Source organism: Chlorocebus sabaeus, chromosome 9 (assembly GCF_047675955.1).
Source record: "Chlorocebus sabaeus isolate Y175 chromosome 9, mChlSab1.0.hap1, whole genome shotgun sequence".
Classification (NCBI taxonomy): Eukaryota; Metazoa; Chordata; class Mammalia; order Primates; family Cercopithecidae; genus Chlorocebus; species Chlorocebus sabaeus.
Window position 1 is genome coordinate 51,137,221 of NC_132912.1, and position 18,436 is coordinate 51,155,656.

Below are 18,436 nucleotides of genomic sequence, written 5' to 3' on the forward strand. Positions count from 1 at the left end.
AAAGCCCAAGACAGCGCCAAACAAACCCGCCAAACGATCAGCCTGTTATTATGTCTAAAGAAAAACAAAAGCAAAACTGCCTTTCCCATTTGCTTGGGGGAGCTGAAGAAGAGTCCTCTGGATTACATTTCCCTGTGCCTGAGCTGAGCCTTCTGTGGTCCACTGACTCACTTCTTTTAAAATAGTTACAAGAAGCAACAGAAAATGAACTCAAAAGATAGTACTTCCCTACTCCACTTCTCAGTTTGTCTGATAGCTTTTGGCACTTTCTCTGCAGCCCAAGCACAGGATGAGGTCATCCCTAAGCCCTGAGGACTGACCTTCACAGGGAAAAATTCCCACTCTGAACACCACCAACCTCACTCCATGCAAACCTGCTGCGCAGCGTCCGGGCAGCTTCCCGCTTCTCCCCGGCCTTGGGTGTTAAATCTGATAATAGGAGAACTTTGGGAGGGTGGCAAGGCACCTGCCCCACTAGAGCGGCCCCACTTTCGGTGTGGAGAGAAGAGCAGGAGCGGTGCCCACTTGCAACACCTTTACACAGTGGCTCTAGCCACAGAAATGCCACCATTAAGACCGAAGCACCACCCCTTGGCAGGGTGGACAGACTATTTCTGGACTCCCAAGGACCCCAGAATGAATGATGTGATTCTCCCCACAGCCCAGATCGGGACGCAAGCCAAGCTCTGGAATTAGAAGTGAAGAGAGACACGGCCTCTCTGCTTCCTGCTGTGGCTGTGGCCGCTTTGTTTCCTGTTAGCCTCCTCAGCTGGGAAAAACAGAGGCTGGGAAGAGTAGGTTTTGGAATAAAAGACTAGAAAATATTCCAGGCCTCTTGGATGAGGTTTAGGACTCGCATGCAATGTGTGCAAAGAACTGGCCAGGAGTCAGAGCTCCAAGAAAGTGCTGCGTTGGTCCTTTTGGGGTTTGCACACCAGCCCTGTTGGCTGCAGCAGTGAGGTGTGGAGGTTCCTGGCAAGGATGGAAAACCCACTGGAGAGCTGCAGGGGGATGGGTGGGAGCCATGTGTGGGTGGTCTCAGCTGAGTATCTGCATGGAGCAAGCAGAGCGGCTGGGGCAGAGGCTCTTCCCATAGATGGAAGCAGCCCAGAGGCCACGTGAGTGAGGAGGACAATCGCTCACCATCGGAGGGTCTTCACTCCAAGCTAGCCCCAGGGAAGTAGCCCACAGGAAACATCAGAGCAACCTGGCCATGCAGCCCTGCCCCCAGGCCTGAGATGGAGGCCGCTTCTCCCCTAGCTCTCCCACCCAAGGCTCATCGAACCCCTCTGAATTGCCAAGCTCCCTATCTCTAAGGGGAGTTCACAGTGTATAATTTTTCAGAGGATTAGGAAGAACGTTTATAGATTGTGGGGAAAGAAAAACCTGACTCAGGGACTTTGGAAAACATTGGGCCCCAAATTGTAAAGCTTTTGTCTTTACAAAAGCAACTGTATGTAAACATTGCAATCTAATAAATTGTTTCCTATGGGGTAAGGATGGGAACCATCCTCCCAAGTTGTCCTGGGAAAACCACAGGGCTCGCCTGGCCCCCAGGTTTCCCTGACTGGGCCAGGAAGATGCACAGAGCACAGATACTGGTCAACCAACTAGCTCATTAGAACATATTTACACATTAAAGGGAAAATCAAAGTCCATTGAATTACCATGGCCTGTAACAAATTGCCCCAGAAACTAGTGTGTAAAACACCTTTTTTTACACTCACAGTTTCTGTGGGTGGGGAATTCCAACAGTGCACAGAGGGGAGGGCTTGTCTCTGCCTTGTGATGTCTTGGACCCAGCCGGAAGACTTGATGTCTGGGAAGCAAAATTATCTGAAGGTGTCTTCACTCACACACTGGTGGTTGATTGAGACCTTTGCTGGGGCTGCTGCCTGGAATACATCTATGTGGCCCCTCCATGGGGCCTAGGCTTCCTCACAACATAGTGGCTGAGTCCAAAGGAGAGGGGAGACGGAACCAGGAGGAAATCACATCTTTTATGACTTGGCACTGACAGTCACAAAACATCACTCTTGTGCATTCTGTTGATAGAGGCAGTTACCAAATCCACCCTAGTTTAGGAAGAGGGACCCTGTCGTGCTATCAGAAAAGCATGTGGGTTGTGATATAGACTGGTGTGGCCATGTTTGGAAAATTCGGTTTCACACAGCCCCACCTAATCTTTCTCCTCTTTCTTGAGGTCAATGTTGTTTTCTCTTGGGTGTGATTATTTTCAGATCTCCTCTGTGCCTTTTGATACATAGACAATATAGATTTGGTCAGTGCTTTTGGGAGAGTGTGTTTAATTTTTACACAAGTGAGGCCATCTATGTATTCCATGTATCTTGTGTTTTCATTTAACATGAATTCACTTATCAGTATGTATAGATCTCTTTCTTTTTATTGTGGTGTAGTATTCCACAGTTCGGTTATGTTGTAGTTTGTTTATTTTGATGGATCTTAGGAGTGTCTCCTGTCTTTATTTCTATTATACACAGTGCTGCAATAAATATTTCTCTAGGTGCTGTTTTATGCACATAGCACATAATATGACTGTTCCCTAGGAAAGAGATGATAGATGATAGTAAACTGCCTAGGAAGCACCTGCCTACTTTTAATTTTAATGGGTACCACCAAACTTTTTGAGAAAGGTAAGGTACACTGTTCCAATAGAGAATAAAAGTGTTCATTTCCTTATGTCCTCACCAGCACTGGGTATTGTCCATCTTTTTAACTCTTGCCTATCTCATGGGTGAAAAATGCTATACTGTATACCACACAGTATACCACACAGTTTTAAGTTGTAGCTCCCTTATTACAGTGGGACTCAACATCTTCTTAAATGTTTATCAGCCATCTGTATTTCTTCCCCTGGAAACTGCTTGCTCATTTGCTTTTTTTTCCAGTTCCACTGAAAAGCAGAGGGATGCAAATTAAAACAGTGCGTTTTTTAAAGCAGTGAAATTAGAAAAGATGACAAAGATTCTCAATGCTTGTGAAGATTAATATTGTTTAAGTTGAGAAAAACCACCTTATAATTACAAATGTTAACATATTTTCTTTCTACACATTTTTCATTAAAACATAAGCTCTGAACCATTATGAAAATATTCTTAATTGTTTTACATGAAGTGAGGCCAAAGTTGATTAAAAAAATAGCAAATATAATTTTTCAGCATCATTTGTTGGCTGAGTCTCCTTTCCTCTCAGACTTGCTGTTTACTTTGCTGCTTAACAGTTCTCCATGATGTCATCTCTCTCTGAACTGCCTTCCATCCCCCAATGACCTACTTATTTTCTGTGCTGGCTGCCTCCTCTTGTTTTTGTAAGTCAAGTCTTTGTATTTATTTGTTAAAAAAGGATGCACTTACACTATTTCCTCTTTTAGCCAGGGGACATAGTCTCCTGTTTAGGTCAGGTGTGACTTTCATGGCTCAGTAGAGCACCCTGGTGTCTTCCTCCACACAGTGGCCTCACATTCTAGACGGGAGGATATTCCTAGGTGCTGGGTGTGTGTGGGGATGTTGGTGTTGCTTGTGGAATATTGGGATTATTTTTAATCCATCACCTATTTGAACTGTTTAGTATTTGGGATTCAAAGGAATAGAGTTGATGAGACTGACCAAGGGTGGGAAAAGATTAGCCACAGAGGGAAGTGGTAAGAAGCTTGTTGGAGGAAATGAGTGAAGTGCTAGGGTGTTACAGAGCAGAGAGATGGCAGGTGAACATTTTATCAGGCTGATTGGGGCTGAAGTATGGTTTGTGCAAATGGAGAAGTAAGAGGCAACTCCCAGAGCCCTAGCTGGAGAGAACCAGCCACCTTGGAATGGCAGAGATCCAGGGAGCACAGAGGAGGCAGCTCCCAGAGGGAGTAACGCCTTTGTCAGCCCAACGTGTTCATCAGCTGTTTACTCATTATTTCCTGAGTGTTTGTTAATATGTAAAACATTGTTCTAGACACTAGAGATATAATGAGATGGAAGGAAGCTTACATCTAAGGAGGAGAAGACAGATACAGGTAAACCCATGAGATACACACACAGACATTATATAGAGCCTAGGGTGGTAAATGCTTTCGTGGAAAAATAAAGCAGGGTAAGGTGACAGAGAGCTGTGGGGCCAAAGAAGGCTCTTTTCCTGGGGGTGCCAGGCAGGCTCCTCTGACCAGGTGATGTTTCAGAGGAGACCAGAAGGAGTGGGAACCACACAGGAACCTAGGGGAGAGCCTGGAACAGGCACAAGGAAGAGCAAGTGTGAGAGCCCAGAGCCCATGAAGGGAGGATGCCGGACGTGTCCAGGAGCAGTGAAATGTCTGGAGTCACAGGAACTGAGCAAGGGAGTGAGTAGAGGAGATTGGAGGGGTGGGGTTGTGGAGGGCTGAGGAGCCTAAACAAAGTCAGTGTGGGGACTTGAGACAGGGGAGAGAAGGAAAGGTTTTCCACATTGGGAAGCAGGGTCATTTGATGTTGGCTGATGACTGTATGTATGTGAGCCTATGTATGGTTAATTAATCTGGCATGAGTTTGTGTGCATGTATGTGTGTGTGGTTAAGTAAATACGTGTGTGAATTTGTATGTGTGAGCATGTTATGTGTCTATGTGAACACATGTACATATGTTTATGTTACTGTGTGTGCCACATGTATTACAGTGTATATGTCTATCTGAGTGACCACGTATGTGTTTCTTTGTGTGTGAGTGACATAGTTTGGACATGTGTCCACTTCAAATCTCATGTTGAAATTTGATATCCAATGTGAGAGGTGGGTCTAGTGGGAGGTGTTTGGGTCACGGGGACAAATCCCTCATGAAGGGCTCAGTGCCATCCTCATGGTAATGAGTTCTCAATCTTAGTTCTGTCAGAACTGAGTGTTGAAAAGAGTCTGCCACTTCCTCTACTCTCTCTTCCTTCCTCTCTTACCCATGTGATCTAAACACACCTGCTCCCCTTCCCCATTTGCTGAGAATGGAAGCTTCCTAAGGCCCTCACCAGAAGCAGATGCTGGCACTATGCTTCATGTACAGGCTGCAGAAACATGAGCCCAACACACTTCTTTCTTTCATAAATCACCCAGCATCAGGTATCCCTTTGTAAGTCACACAAGTGGACCAAGTCAGCGGTTCCATGCATGCTTAAGTGTGTACAAGTGTCTCTGTGTCTCTGTGTTTGTGTTTTTATGTGTGTCTAAGTAGTTAAGAGTATGTGTGTTTTGTGTTTGTGCATGTCCATGATAATACACAAGACAGAAAAGGTCCCATGGGGAAATGAGAACATGTTGGGAAGCCTCTCCTGGTATCCAGGCTCAGCCTCTGCCCTTGCCATGGGTCACAGAACAGACCAGTGCCATCGATGAGGTCACACAATAGAGCTAGGATCTTAGCGACCATGGGGAGCTCAGTGTCCACTCTGGCTGGGGCCAGCTGGAGGGCTTCAGTACAGCCCCAGCCAACTCTCGTTGAACAGCTGGAGCACTGAGACCCTGGGCACTCATTTCAAATCATGAAACGCCACTTCACGGACCACAGGGGAGAACAGTCACCCACCGATGGGACCACCCTCAACTTGACCAGCCCTGAGTCCACTGAGGAGAGTGTGGAAGTGTTCTGGCCAGGTAGGTCAAAAGAAAGGCCTGGAAGGTCAGCCAGCTGTGCTCCCTGGGAAGGAAGCCCTGATGGGAAGGGACAGTGCCAGGTCGCCTCCTGATACTGTTATCAAATGGTTGTGTTGACCATAAACGTAGATGTGGAGGGAAAGGAAATTGATATTTATGGGACACTTGGTATGACTGAGGCTGTTGTGAGTACATAAGGTGTTTTCAGGGGATATGAGGATGAAAATGTAAAATATTTATAATTATGTATTTATTTTAATGTGTATTTGAGAAAATAACACGTCAAATTTAGCAGCGAAATAAAAAATTCCTTTATAACAAAATGATGAAAGTTAATCTAGATCATCAATTTGAAGACCACTGGGATGTGCCTGTGGGCAGCATCTAAGTGTCACACCAGCTCTGGGGGCCCAATGGCTCCACCACTCATTCAAACTCCGTGCCTCTGTTTCCTACTCTGTTGAATGGGAATCCTAACAATATAATTTCTTAGGGTTGTTTTGAATATTAGAGGAGCTAACACTTGGCAAGCACTTCCATGGCGAGAGGGACACAGTAAGTGTTGAAGGAGATGGTGAGATGGTCCCCTCTGGGGAAGGTGAAGACAGGTCACAAATGTTGAAGAGGACGGTGGGTCTGGGTGGCTTGGCCACATTTAAAAAACATTGTTTCTTAAATGGGCTTTATTGAGGTGTCTTTTATGCACACAGACTTCAGCAATTTTAAATGCACAATTTAAAGAAGTTTGACACATGTACATTTGTGGAACCATCAACACAATCATGATAAAGAAGATTTTCAGAACTCCTAAAAGTCCCCTTGTGCCTTATTATGGTCAGTCTCCCCTCGACCCATCCCCAGCTCTGGGCAACCACTGAGCTGTTCTCTGTTTCTAAAAATTTGCCTTTTCTAGAATGTCATCTGAATAAAATCATATACTACGTGGCCTCTTTTTTTTCTTTTTGTTCACATTCTCTCATGACTACACAGCCTTTTTAATTGGCTTCTTTTATTTAGCATAATGCATTCAGGATTCATCTGTATTGTTGCATGTCTCAGTGGTTCATGGATTTAACAGGTTGTATCATGTGGATGCACCTCAGTCTGCTTACCTATTCCCCAGCGGATGGTCCTTTGCTTGGTGATTAACACATTATTTGATCCTTATCATCATATCCCTAATGTGTATATAACTGTTATTCACCGTTTAATGGTCTTTCTCAGTTGAGTCAAGGATTTGGTGATTGCATTCATACATTATTCAATCATTACCGCACCCTATGAGGTAGGTATTATCACCATCTTCATTTTATCAGAATATGGGCAGAGGGGGTGGTGTTTGCCCAAGAGCTCCCAGAGCCTGTACCCTTTCAGAGTCTGTGGCTCCTGAAGGTAGATGTGGCATTGATCCCTTGGGGGGCACTGATGATAATGTCCTTCTGCTTCTCAGGGACTATACAGAGAGAAGCGTCGTCCCCACGGCCACGGCCTGCCATTCCGCGGGAGGAGGGCCTCTACTTCTCTGCCAGGGCCCAGGGGATGCTGGTGTGGAGCAGCTCCCCATCCTCAGAGTCCTCCGAGTACCAGTCCTACTCCCAGTACCAGTCGTGCTGCTCCTGCATGTGCGACGAGGACAGCGCTGCTCCGCAGAGTGTGTGTGCCTTCTACACGCACGTGCAGACCGTGCAGGGTGTGGCGGTGGCCTGGGAGACCGAGACCGGCTTCGAGCCGGTCAGCCGGAAGCCCCGCATCCATGAAGCCCAGTTCATCAAGAGGCAGAGGCGGAATGGCTCCTCCTTCGAGATGGCTTCCAACACCGATCTGCGCTGGGACCTGGAAGCCTGCAAGAGCAACTGCAGCCCTGAGCCCGCGGACACAGAGCTGCTGGAATGCTGCCTGCAGGAGTTGCGATCGCCCCCGGACTGGCTGGTCACCACCAACTACGGGCTGCGCTGCGTGGCCTGCTGCCGGGTCTTCCCCTCCCTGGACGCTCTGCTGGAGCACGCCCAGCATGGCATCCGGGAGGGCTTCAGCTGCCAGATCTTTTTTGAGGAGATGCTGGAGAGAAGGCGGGCTCAGGGCCAAGCACATGACCAACAGCTGGAGGAGGAGCAGAGTCCTTCAGACAACAGTGAATGTTCCCGGCCCCAGGGTGAGGTGCTCCCAGCACAGCAGCAGGAGAAGCAGTGAGATGGAGGGGAGATACTCACCCATGCCCTCACCTCCAGTGCCTGGGACTGCTCCTTCCCCAGCCAGCAGTATCAGAGCCACTAGGGCAGTGAGAGAGGACCAGGATCCGGAGGAAGGAAAGGCATGGGGTGTAGAGCAGGGAGGGCCAGGAGACTGGAAGGAGCCCCCTTCCTGTCCTGGGCACAGCATCTCCACCAGGGTCCATTTCAAAATCCAAACCCAAACAAGAGGGCTTTGAGTGTTTCTGATGGTGGGCACAGCATCTGAAACCCGCAAACGCATGGCCAGAGGGATTTCTATTTTTGCCGGTGCAACAGGCAGGTCCACACTTGCTAAGTAGATGTGGGTCACAGGACAGCCAACTGCAAAAGACTCTTCAGCCCTATTTTTTTCACTGTTATGAATCTGTCATATGCCCTAGTTCTATGTCTTATGTTATTGGGATTAAACTTGAATAACACGAAATTGAATGCAGTGAATAATTGAGTGAACACGCTGTCATATTGGACACGTGGGAAGTTGCCATTTCCATAGGTTACAAACTAGCACAAACACCTGGAGATAGGCAGCTTCTCAAGGTAGAGCAGGAGGCTGGGGATGTCCTTCCTACCTATGAGTTCATCTATGTCAACTACACATTTTTAAGAGTTGCCACGAAATTCATCTTCACCCTTCTCCCTGTCTCGGGGGTCTGCATTCATTCAAGAAAAATTAATCGTGGTCCACTGTGTGTGTGACATGCTGATGGAAGACATGCTCCAGCCTCTGTTGCTTCCGGTGAGAGACAGTTAGAAGGGGCAATTGCAAGGCAAAGGGATGAATGCCATCAAGGAGGTTTGGGGAGCCTAGATGAGGGGCCCCAAGTTCAAGCTGTTTGATCAGGAGAAAGAACTTTCCAAAAAAGATGATGCTCCCAGGGGCTTAAAGGAAAGGCTAGACCAGGGTTCCTCAATCAGCACTGTTGATCCTGCATGCTAATTATTTGTTGCGGGGGCTGTCCTGTCTGCTGCAAGATGTTTACTGGCCTCCCTGGCCTCTACCCATCCGAAGCCAGCAGCATTCCCTGCCCCACAGTTGTGACAATCACAAATGTCTTCAGACATTAACAGATATTCCCTAGGGACAAAATCACCCCAGGTTGAGAACCACTGAGCTAGACAAGAACAAGGCCACGAGGAGAAAAAACAAACATGATACATTTGGGGAACTGCTAGCCACTTGATCTGGCTGGAATGCTGGGGCTATTTGTCTCTCATATAGTTTATAAAGATGTGCCAGGCACTGAAGTAGACATGGGGAATAAGTGAACAAAGGGAACAAGGCAAACATGGATGCTGCTCCGTGGAGCTTATAGCCTGAAGGCATGCATATAAAATAATTATGAAAGTTTCCATTTCATGACCTAAAGTGTCCTGTGTGGCTGGGCCTTTGCTACTTTCTCCACACCATCTCTTAGCATTCTGTGTCTCACTCACTGTGCTCCAACCACATGGGCCCCTTTCTTTCCTTAAAGGATTCAGGTGTTCGTGCTTCAGGGCCTTTGCCCTTGCTGTCTCCCCTAAGTGGAATGCACCCTTGTCTGTCTCTTTTCTGGCTGTCCCCTTGCTCATCTCTGAGGTTGCAGCTTAAATATCTCTTTTTCAGAGGGTCTTTTCCCAATCATGCTGCTGTAGCATATGCCTCATTCTAAGTGTGGATGGTTTTAAGAAGTGACATGGTCAGATTTATGTTTTAAAAATCTCACTCCATGGTGTGTGGGATATAGATTGGGATAGCAGCAAAAGAAGAAAATGAGAAGTGGAGAGATCAATTAGGAGGCTGTTGAGGAAGTCCAGGCCAGGAATGGTGGTGACTTGGACCAGGCTGTCCCAAGCCAAGAGGGAGAAGAGTGGATGCCTTCAAGACTTATTTGGGGAATAGAATCCAAAGGCCTTGGGGAAGGGTGCATGTCAGGGTAGAAGAAAGGGGTTTGTCATGGTGGATTCCCAGGTTCCTAGGAGGAGCAAATGTGGGTGGCTGTGCATTAACTGATATGGGGAAATTTGGAGGGTGGTTTCAGTATGAGTGTGTGTGTGAGTGTGTTTGTGTGTGAGCATGCATGTCTGTGTGGGACATGCATATCAGCATGTGTCTGCTTGTAGACATACAGGCATAAGTGCTGGGAGGCAAGTGACAGAGGTGAGTTGAGACATAGTCAGTTCTAAATGCTAATGGCACATCTGAGCAGAGATGTTGAGTGGGAAGTTCATGTTATTTAGAAGATAAATCTAGATTGGAAATGTAAATGAGAAAGTTAACTGCAAATAAATGGTACCATACTGAAAAACCACAACAGTGGATGGATGACACTAACTAGGGTGCAGGGGTAGAGTTAGGGTGTGCCCTGTGAAGTAGGGAGGAATGGAGTGAGAGCATTTCTTAGGAATTTTCTTCAAAGTCAACAAAAATAAGAAAAGATAATTTTCAGGAGGGTAAGCAGTGTCAGATGCTAGGGAGAGTTGGAGTGAGCTGAGGACACAGTATATTTCATTTGACGCACGAGCTTGCTGACAGTTCTGATGAGAGCAGTCTCAGCAGCTGAGAAGGGCAGAGGTCAGACAGGCACTGGTCAGCAGCAGACACAAAATAAACTGCTGGAGGTAAGCATTGGACATCTCTGCAGGCAAGTCTGTTTAGAAAGGAAAGCAACAATGGCTGTAGCTGGACAAAGATGGGGGAGAGAGCAAGTGTATGCCAATGGAAATGATCCAACAGAAAGGAAGAGACAGATAAGGTGGAAAAATGGGGAAATCTAAGGTGAGGAGCCAAACAGGAGAGAAGGGGCTGAGCTGACATGGAGAAACCGACCTTGAAAAGGGTGGCTCTGAGCTCCTTGTTGCATGCAGATGGGCAGTTAGTCACATAGAGCTTTGGAGTCAAAATTAGGGAACTTGACCATCCACCCTGAAAACTACAAGGAGCCCTGGAGAAATCTGAAGTCAGATTTGCATTTGTGAAGATCACTGTGGTGAAAAGGGTCAAGAGTGGATGAGAGCCAGCATGGTTGGTGACAAGGGGTTCAGCTAAAGTGTGGGTGGCAGGGTGAGTTCAGGGGAAATTTAGAAGACTGAACCATAAAGTGTGGCTAGTGTGTGATGAGGATGGTGAGAGGAAGGAATTCGGAATGACCTCTAGGGTTTTTTCTGGGTGGCAAAATGTCGGAGCCATTTGCAGACAATGGAGAAGGAGGAGGTTTGCTTGGGATGCTGGTAAACCCACTTTTGACTAAGCTGAGTTTGAGACAGAAACATTCAGAAGGGGGCTAGTCATAAGGGTATGGAGCTGAGAAGAGTGGTCGTCCACCTGTGTGTGGTGAGCTGTGGCCATGGTGCTTTGCAAGAGCTTCATGTGGGATGCATTCCTTCTGCTGGTGCAAGTGCAGCAGGAAGCCATGAGGTCATCTTAGAAAGGGCATAAGCGGTGGGGATGATACCTTATCAGCCTTTTAAAGGTGCAGCAGAGGCCACAAACCTTTTAAATTTGGTGTCAAAGGAGCTTGAGGATCAGCAGGAAGTAAAAAGAGCCCCAGCCTCATGAAACTCTTCTCGGAAGAGCTATCTGGTATTTACGGGGGCTTCATAGGCAGGTAGAGTCCAAGGGACACTGTACGGGAAGGAGAGGCTGCTAAGCCAGAAATAGTGAGTACTAAGGAGGAGAATAGTTTTATCTTAAAAAAATCAGTATGGGAGGGAATTGAAATGAGGCATGATATCTAAGCTCTGAAATTTCAGAATTTAAGAGACAAGTGTTTTTAAGTGCTAAATTCTGTATTCTAAGGGCAAAGCATCGTTTTAAACTCTTTATGAATATTAAATCATGTAGTGCTCTCCACAGTCCAATGAGGTGGATCCTATTATTGTCCGTGTTTTGTTGGTGAGTAAGCAAAGACCCTACAAAGGTCATATGGCTGGTGTACACCAGCCTGGCTCCAAGCCTATGTTCTAATTGTCACACAGAGATGCAAACTTCAGTGTAAGGACAGATGCAAGGTATTTAGGAAAACAAATATGTCAACTGCACAGGCTGCATTTTCTTTAGATTAAGTAGCAGCAGCTGCAGATCAAGGGAAACATGATGAGTGTTCAGGAGAAATGAAATACGACAGCAACCTCGGGTAAGCAAACTATTCATGTAAAGGATAACTTCAGCTGACATGGATGGGGAAGAAGAGAATAACATTATTCTTAAGGTAATGACTTGTTCTTAAATTATAACTGAAACTCAACTGAGTTAAACGTTCATTTGTGGTTTAGACACATAATTTTGCAGATACCTGGGACTTCATCGACAAGAGTAAGGGAAATCTTTCCAGAGGTGTCAGATCTCAAACTTTTAAAATTATGAACCATTTTAAACCCTTTATTTTCCCAAACCATAGAAGATGGAGCTCATGTTATAAAACCTACATAAACCTCATAACAAAGCCTGAAAAAGATGGCACTAAAAAGGTAGGCAATATGTCGATCTCACTTATTAACACAAAATAATAACTAATCTAATTTAACAGACTACAAAAACAGTAATTCACCATGACTGGCCTGGTGTGGTGGGCTCATTCCTGTAATCCCAGCACTTTGGGAGGCCAAGGCAAGTGGATCGCTTGAGCCTAGCAGTTTGAGACAAGCCTGGGCAAAATGGCAAAATCCCATCTCTACAAAAAACAAAAAATACAAAAATTAGCCAGGCATGGTGGTGTGCATCTGTAGTCCCAGCTACTTAGGATGAGGTGGAAGACGACTTGAGCCTTGGAGATTGAGGCTACAGTGAGCCATGATTATGCCACTGCACAATCATAGTCAAAACTATAGTCAAAGAGTTCTATAGTCAAAACTGTAAAACTCTTAGAGAAAACATGGGTGTAAATTCTGAGAATTGAAAACATATGTCCACATAAAAATTTGTACATGAATATTCACAGCAACGTTATTCATAATACACCTAATTAACCTAATACAGAAAGTAAAAACAATCATGTTTATCAAATGATGAAAGAATAAACAATATATAGTATGTCCATACAATGGAATATAATTCAGCCATAAAATGAAGAACTGATTCCGTGTTATATACAGATGAACCTTGAAAACCTGTGAAGTGAAAGAAGCCAGACACAAAAGGCAACATAACGTATAATTCTATGTCAATGAAATATTCAAATAGGCAAATTTATAGAGACAAAAAGCAGATTAGTGGTTGCCAGGGATTCAGGAGAAGGGGAGGAACGGGAGTGACTGCTAACAGGTATGGGATTTCTTCTTAGGGTGATGAAAACATTCTGGAATTATTGGCAATTGTTACACAACTTTGTGAATATGCCATAAACCACTGAATTGTAGTATGTGAATTGTATCTCAATTTAAAAGACATATAATAACTGTAACAACCATTCCTGTAATAAGTTCCTTAGAAACTAAGAATAAGATTTTTTTCAGATAATATAGACTATCTCAAACCAAAGAGCAAAATATCTACATGTACTTCCATTAAAATCAGATAAAAGATGTCATGTATTACAATTTTTATTTGACATTGTTCTGGAAGTTACAACCAATGCATAAGATATGAAACAAAAATGTTATATACAGTAGACAGAAAATAATTTTCAGAAAAAGATAATACACTTCGAAAGTGCAAATGAATTAACTAAAATTATTGAAAAGATAATCAAAGGATCGATATATAAGATGGAGTTCAAGAACTTCCTTTTATATTAGACATGACTAATTAGGAAATAACATGGAAAATATTCCATCCACTAGATAAACAGCTATTAATGGAAATATTGCAAGAGTGATGAAATGTCTAAGTCATTATTTCTAGTTGGTAATTGTTGATACATTTTATTTCTTCTGTAGTTTTTATTATTTTGTATTTTCTGTATTGATCAAGTACAGCTTTTAGAATAAAAAGGCAATAAAACATCTAATCAAGCATTACTTTGTGTGGACCTATACTCTTAGCTACTGGGGAGGCTGAGGTGGGAGGATGGCTAGTACCAAAGCAGTAGAGGCTGTAGTGAGCTATGATTGCAACACTGCACTTCAGCCTGGGTGAAAGAGCAAGACCCTCTCTCTAAAAAAAAAAAACAAACAAAATATTACCTTAGTAAGAAGTGACTTTGGGGACTTCCTCAGTTCACACTTGTAGTCTGCAAGACATATTGTGAGAACCCCAGCTCTTAACTTCTTAATCCTTAGTTCTTCAGAATTAAATTAGCTTTAATTTTAAGAGCACTTTATAATAAATGATAGCCCAGCCAACTCAAGGCAATTAAATTACATCGTTCTTTTTGAGATGTGTCCGCATTGTTTACCAAGGTTGAAAGCCATGAGAGGAAGATCTTGAGAGAGAACCAGGGTGGGAACTCAGTTGAGAGAGGGTAAAGATAATTAGTCTGGGGATGGGAATAAGATGGCATCAACAGGACCATACAGGAAGAAGTGGAAGCTGAAGTACAATGAAGGAAAGATGAAGTTCAATAAGGCAGATAGAGGTGGGAAAAGAGAAGCGGCAGATGTTAAGAATAACATGCAATGCTTTGACCTGAAATGTGACATCACAATGGGGTCCTGGAAGAGGGATTGTGGGGGAAAATGAGGGTCATGTCAAAGATGGTGGAGTCCTGACAGACCTTTCATGACAGTTTCTGTGGTGCTCAGTAATAGGTTAAATTGTGTCCTCTCAAAATTTGTATGTTGACGGCTGGGCATGGTGGCTCAAGCCTGTAATCCCAGCACTTTGGGAGGCTGAGGTGGGCGGATCACTTGAGGTCAGGAGTTCGAGACTAGCCCTGCCAACGTGTTGAAACCCCATCTCTACTAAAAATACAAAAATTAGCTGGGCATGGTGGTGGGTGCCTGTAGTCCCAGCTACTCAGGAGGCTGAGGTGGGAGAATCACTTGAACCTGGGAGGCGGAGTTTTCTGTGAGTTGAGATCGCACCACTGCACTCCAGCCTGGGCAGCTGAGTGAGACTCTGTCTCAAAAAAAAAAAAAAAAAAAAAAAAAAAAAGAAAAGAAAAAATTCATATGTTGAATCCTAATCCCTGGCACCTCAAAATGTGACTGTATTTGGAGTTAAGGCTTTTAAAGAGGTAAATTCATATCAGGGGGCCTAAACCAATATGACCAGAGTCTTTATAAGAAGAGGAGATTAGGACCCAGGCACATATAGAGGGAAGACTGCATGAAGACACAGGGAAGAAGACGGCATCTGCAAGTGGAAAAAAGAGACTCAGAAGAAACCAACCCAGTGACGCCTTGATCTCCGACTGTGTCACAAAACTGTGAGACAATACATTTTTTATAGTTTAAGCCACCTGGCCTGTGGATTATGGCAACCTGAAAAACTGAATATAGATTCTGAAGAGCAGGAGACAGAGACAGGAAGACAGCAGCCACAAAGGCTCAGGAAGGTCCATGTTCCAGGTAAGGGAGCCTTCCCAGGCGGGGTCCTTAGGGGCACAAGCACATGGTGAGCAGTCTGTCCACATTTGTTGATGTAAATGCTGGTAACAGCATAAATGCATATGGGAGCAAGCAACTAACTTTTGGCAAACACAGGGTGGTCTCTGGCCTGAGCACAGAGGGTGATGTGGGCCCCTGTCAGAGGGTTTTGCAGAAGGAGCCAGGTGTGTGGGCATGTGGTGCTACTTTCAGCCTCAAATGCTTCCCTCCCTGTGACCAGGTCTGACCAGAAGGTCCCACAGAAAAATGAGCCGGGTACAGGGACAAAGGGGATGTGCTGAGCTGTAGAAAAGACAGAGTAAGGAGATTCATGAAAATGTCGGGTCTACAGCTCACAGCCTGGGTACCAGGAGCCAGAGCCCATGTGTGCACGTGTGTGTGTACATTTTTATGTGTGTGTGTGTGTGTGTGTGTGTGTGTGTGTTACCTGCTGCTCTGCACTGGGCCATGCTGACATCTAGACTGGGCCAAGCACAAGGATCCTGTGAAGAGGCTCACAAATGACTCCTGACTCCTGATGATTTATGTACCGTCTGCTGCTGGACTTGCTGCAGCCCTTCCGAGCACACCCTCAAGGACTACTGAGCCGGGATGCCATTAGTCTTGGGAAAAGAGAGTGAGAATTTCCTAAAGCAATGTTTGGCAAACTTGACTACTATTATTTTGAAAGGCCAAGAAACATTCCTATGGAGCCTGCCTTGACTTCAGTTATTGATGTGGAAATAAAGCAGCACAAACACAAACAGCTAAGCTTATAGTTACTTTACAAGTGCAAAACAAAAACCAAATGTGTAAATTAAACACAATTACAAACAGCAATAAAACTCAAACTAACAACATTAGTTTAATGTGACTGTGGGTGTTTGTGAAACCAGTTTGCCTCTTCTGTGAATAGGGAACTGAATGCCATTCAGATTCTCCTGTGGGGTGATAGGCTCTCACGCCAAGTGCTGGGAAGTGAGTCAGAGCCTCACAGCAGTCGCATGCTGATAGAGCTTGATGCCTTTACTTCCACGGACGTCAAACTGCCACCTGTGTCAGACTAGCTCATCCTAGACTTCGGTTACAATCCATTGCTTCTGTAACACTTTTAGTCTAGACTTGCTCTAAGCTGGGAATCTTTATGTCTCTGTAGAGGACTTACAGAGGTCTTATTCCCTTGTTTCTAAGTTATTAAGAATGCAGAATGGGAATTTCCTGAAGCCTAAGTCTTCTGCTTGGATTCATAAAACATCAGAACTGTATTTACTATAACATCTTTGACATGGGAAGGAAGCACTTTAAAATTAATAGTACCTTACAACAGATGAAATAATGTAATATGTATGATATTGATCAATAATTATATGATGCTTATGAGCAGCATACATGTAAAAACATTGAGATATCATAAAAGTCATAAACAAGCTTTTACTTTTAGGTTTTACTTTGAAAAAAAATGAAAATTTACAGACGTTGCGAGAATAGTACAATGAATTCCATATGCTCTTTATCTAGATCTACCAACTCTTCCCATTTGCCTCTTTCTCCCTGTGTCTCTGTCTCTCTTTCCATATATATATTATACAATGCATATTATAGATAAACTTATTGTTACTTTTGCTGAACCATTTAAGAGTAATTTACATTCTATTAACACCAGACACTTCAGTGTGGATCACCTAAGAACAAGTGTAAAGGCATTCTCTTTCAAAATCACCCCAGGAAATGTATTGTATGTAGTATACAATATAGTCCATTTGCCAGTCAAACCAATAACGTCCTTTTTAGCATTTTTTTCCTGATCTCACATCAAGGATCTAGGATCATACATTTCATTTAGTTGGTAAGTCTTTTTAACCTCTTTTACTCTGAACAGTTCTTCAGCCTGTTTTTCGCTCATTGAATGTTCAATGAAAGTAGCAGGTATGGACTGAGATTTTAATCTTGTATATCAGTGGTCAGTTCTAAGATGTTTTCCTTGTGGTCAATTTTATAGACATCTGTTCAGTTCCTAGTCTCTCCCTCATTCCAATCCCCTCCTTCTGGAACCTTCTAGGAAACTGGGGCCATGTCTTTCCGTCTCCTGGGAACTCATCCAGGTTGCTGAATCCAGCCAGCCTGCAGAGCCCTTGGCATCAGCTCACAATCACCTCTATCTATTGGGGTCACCAATGGGGTTGTTTAGAAGCTATTTCTATCTAGACATCCTGTCAGGCCTGTAGCTTCACATTTCCGTACACTTCGGGAAAAACACTGCATTCCGTATCCATACTCCTTCCCCAGTTGTGCAGGGGGAAGACAGTGGTGCAGGTTTCATGTAAACTCTGCCCCAGGGGCTTTAGGCCTATGTTTCTGATTGGATGGGTGCATTGTCTGTAACCACGATTTTTCCTCTTTCTTATCCTTTCCCTGCTCTCTCAGTCACAGCTGAAAACCTCTTTTGTCTAGAGTGAACTCTCTTTCAGTGGCAATTCAAGCATGTAGCTGACTGCTTTTAGCTGTAAAATGCTTGTGGGAGGAGCAAATATTCAAAATTACTTTTAGAAATCTAGACTGAAAACGTAACACATGGAAATCTGCTAAACACCTTGGAAGAGGGGGGGTTGCTTTTGCTTAGTGTTCTTAGTTTAGGGATATATTTGCTCTATGTAAGGTCCATTACAAAACCATGCCGTATTCTTCCATCTCTGACCCAGGTTCTAACAATTGGATAATGAAAGAGGAAACCCCCCAGCCTGCCAGGTGATAGCAGAATGCACTTGTTTGAGAAAATCTGGATTTCTAAGATTCTTTCAGGGGCAATTGGTAGAATCCAGGATTAGTTGAGTAGGCTTTCCACATAGCTGAGTGTCCACAGGAATCTGGATCAACTTTAGAATGGTTTGAACGCCTGTCTTTTTACGAGGTAAATAAAAAATATAATTGGATTGTATTATTCTTCCGATTCAGTACAAAGTAAGACCTGATAGAGCCAAGGTATGGACAAAGAAGTCTGTGGAGGATTTTCAAATGGTCCTAAGCTTGTGAATGAGTGAGCAGGCAGCAGAGCTAAGAAAACTATCTGGAAGGCCTTTGCCAATGTAGTCCAGAACAGCTGAAAGGCCAAGTCTTATCCGGGTCACTGACTCTGTCTCCCATGAGGGCT

The 18,436-nt window shown here is 44.4% G+C and overlaps 1 protein-coding gene across 1 annotated transcript; it reads left to right on the forward strand.

Moving 5' to 3' along the window:
• The first annotated feature begins 5,399 nt into the window (after positions 1–5,399).
• FAM170B (family with sequence similarity 170 member B) lies at positions 5,400–8,269 on the forward strand. The gene is made up of 2 exons (XM_007962600.3): positions 5,400–5,614; positions 7,065–8,269. The coding sequence occupies exons 1-2, from the start codon at positions 5,503–5,505 to the stop codon at positions 7,802–7,804; spliced, it is 852 nt and encodes a 283-aa protein (XP_007960791.1). The 5' UTR covers positions 5,400–5,502; the 3' UTR covers positions 7,805–8,269.
• Positions 8,270–18,436: the final 10,167 nt, after the last annotated feature.

What these genes read in the sequence shown, in the direction of transcription:
- FAM170B (XM_007962600.3), top strand. Translation starts at nt 5,503, where the DNA reads ATGAAACGCCACTTCACGGACCACAGGGGAGAACAGTCACCCACCGAT. An exon ending in TGTGGAAGTGTTCTGGCCAG is followed by an intron (nt 5,615 to 7,064) that starts GTAGGTCAAAAG and finishes TCTGCTTCTCAG; the next exon opens with GGACTATACAGAGAGAAGCG.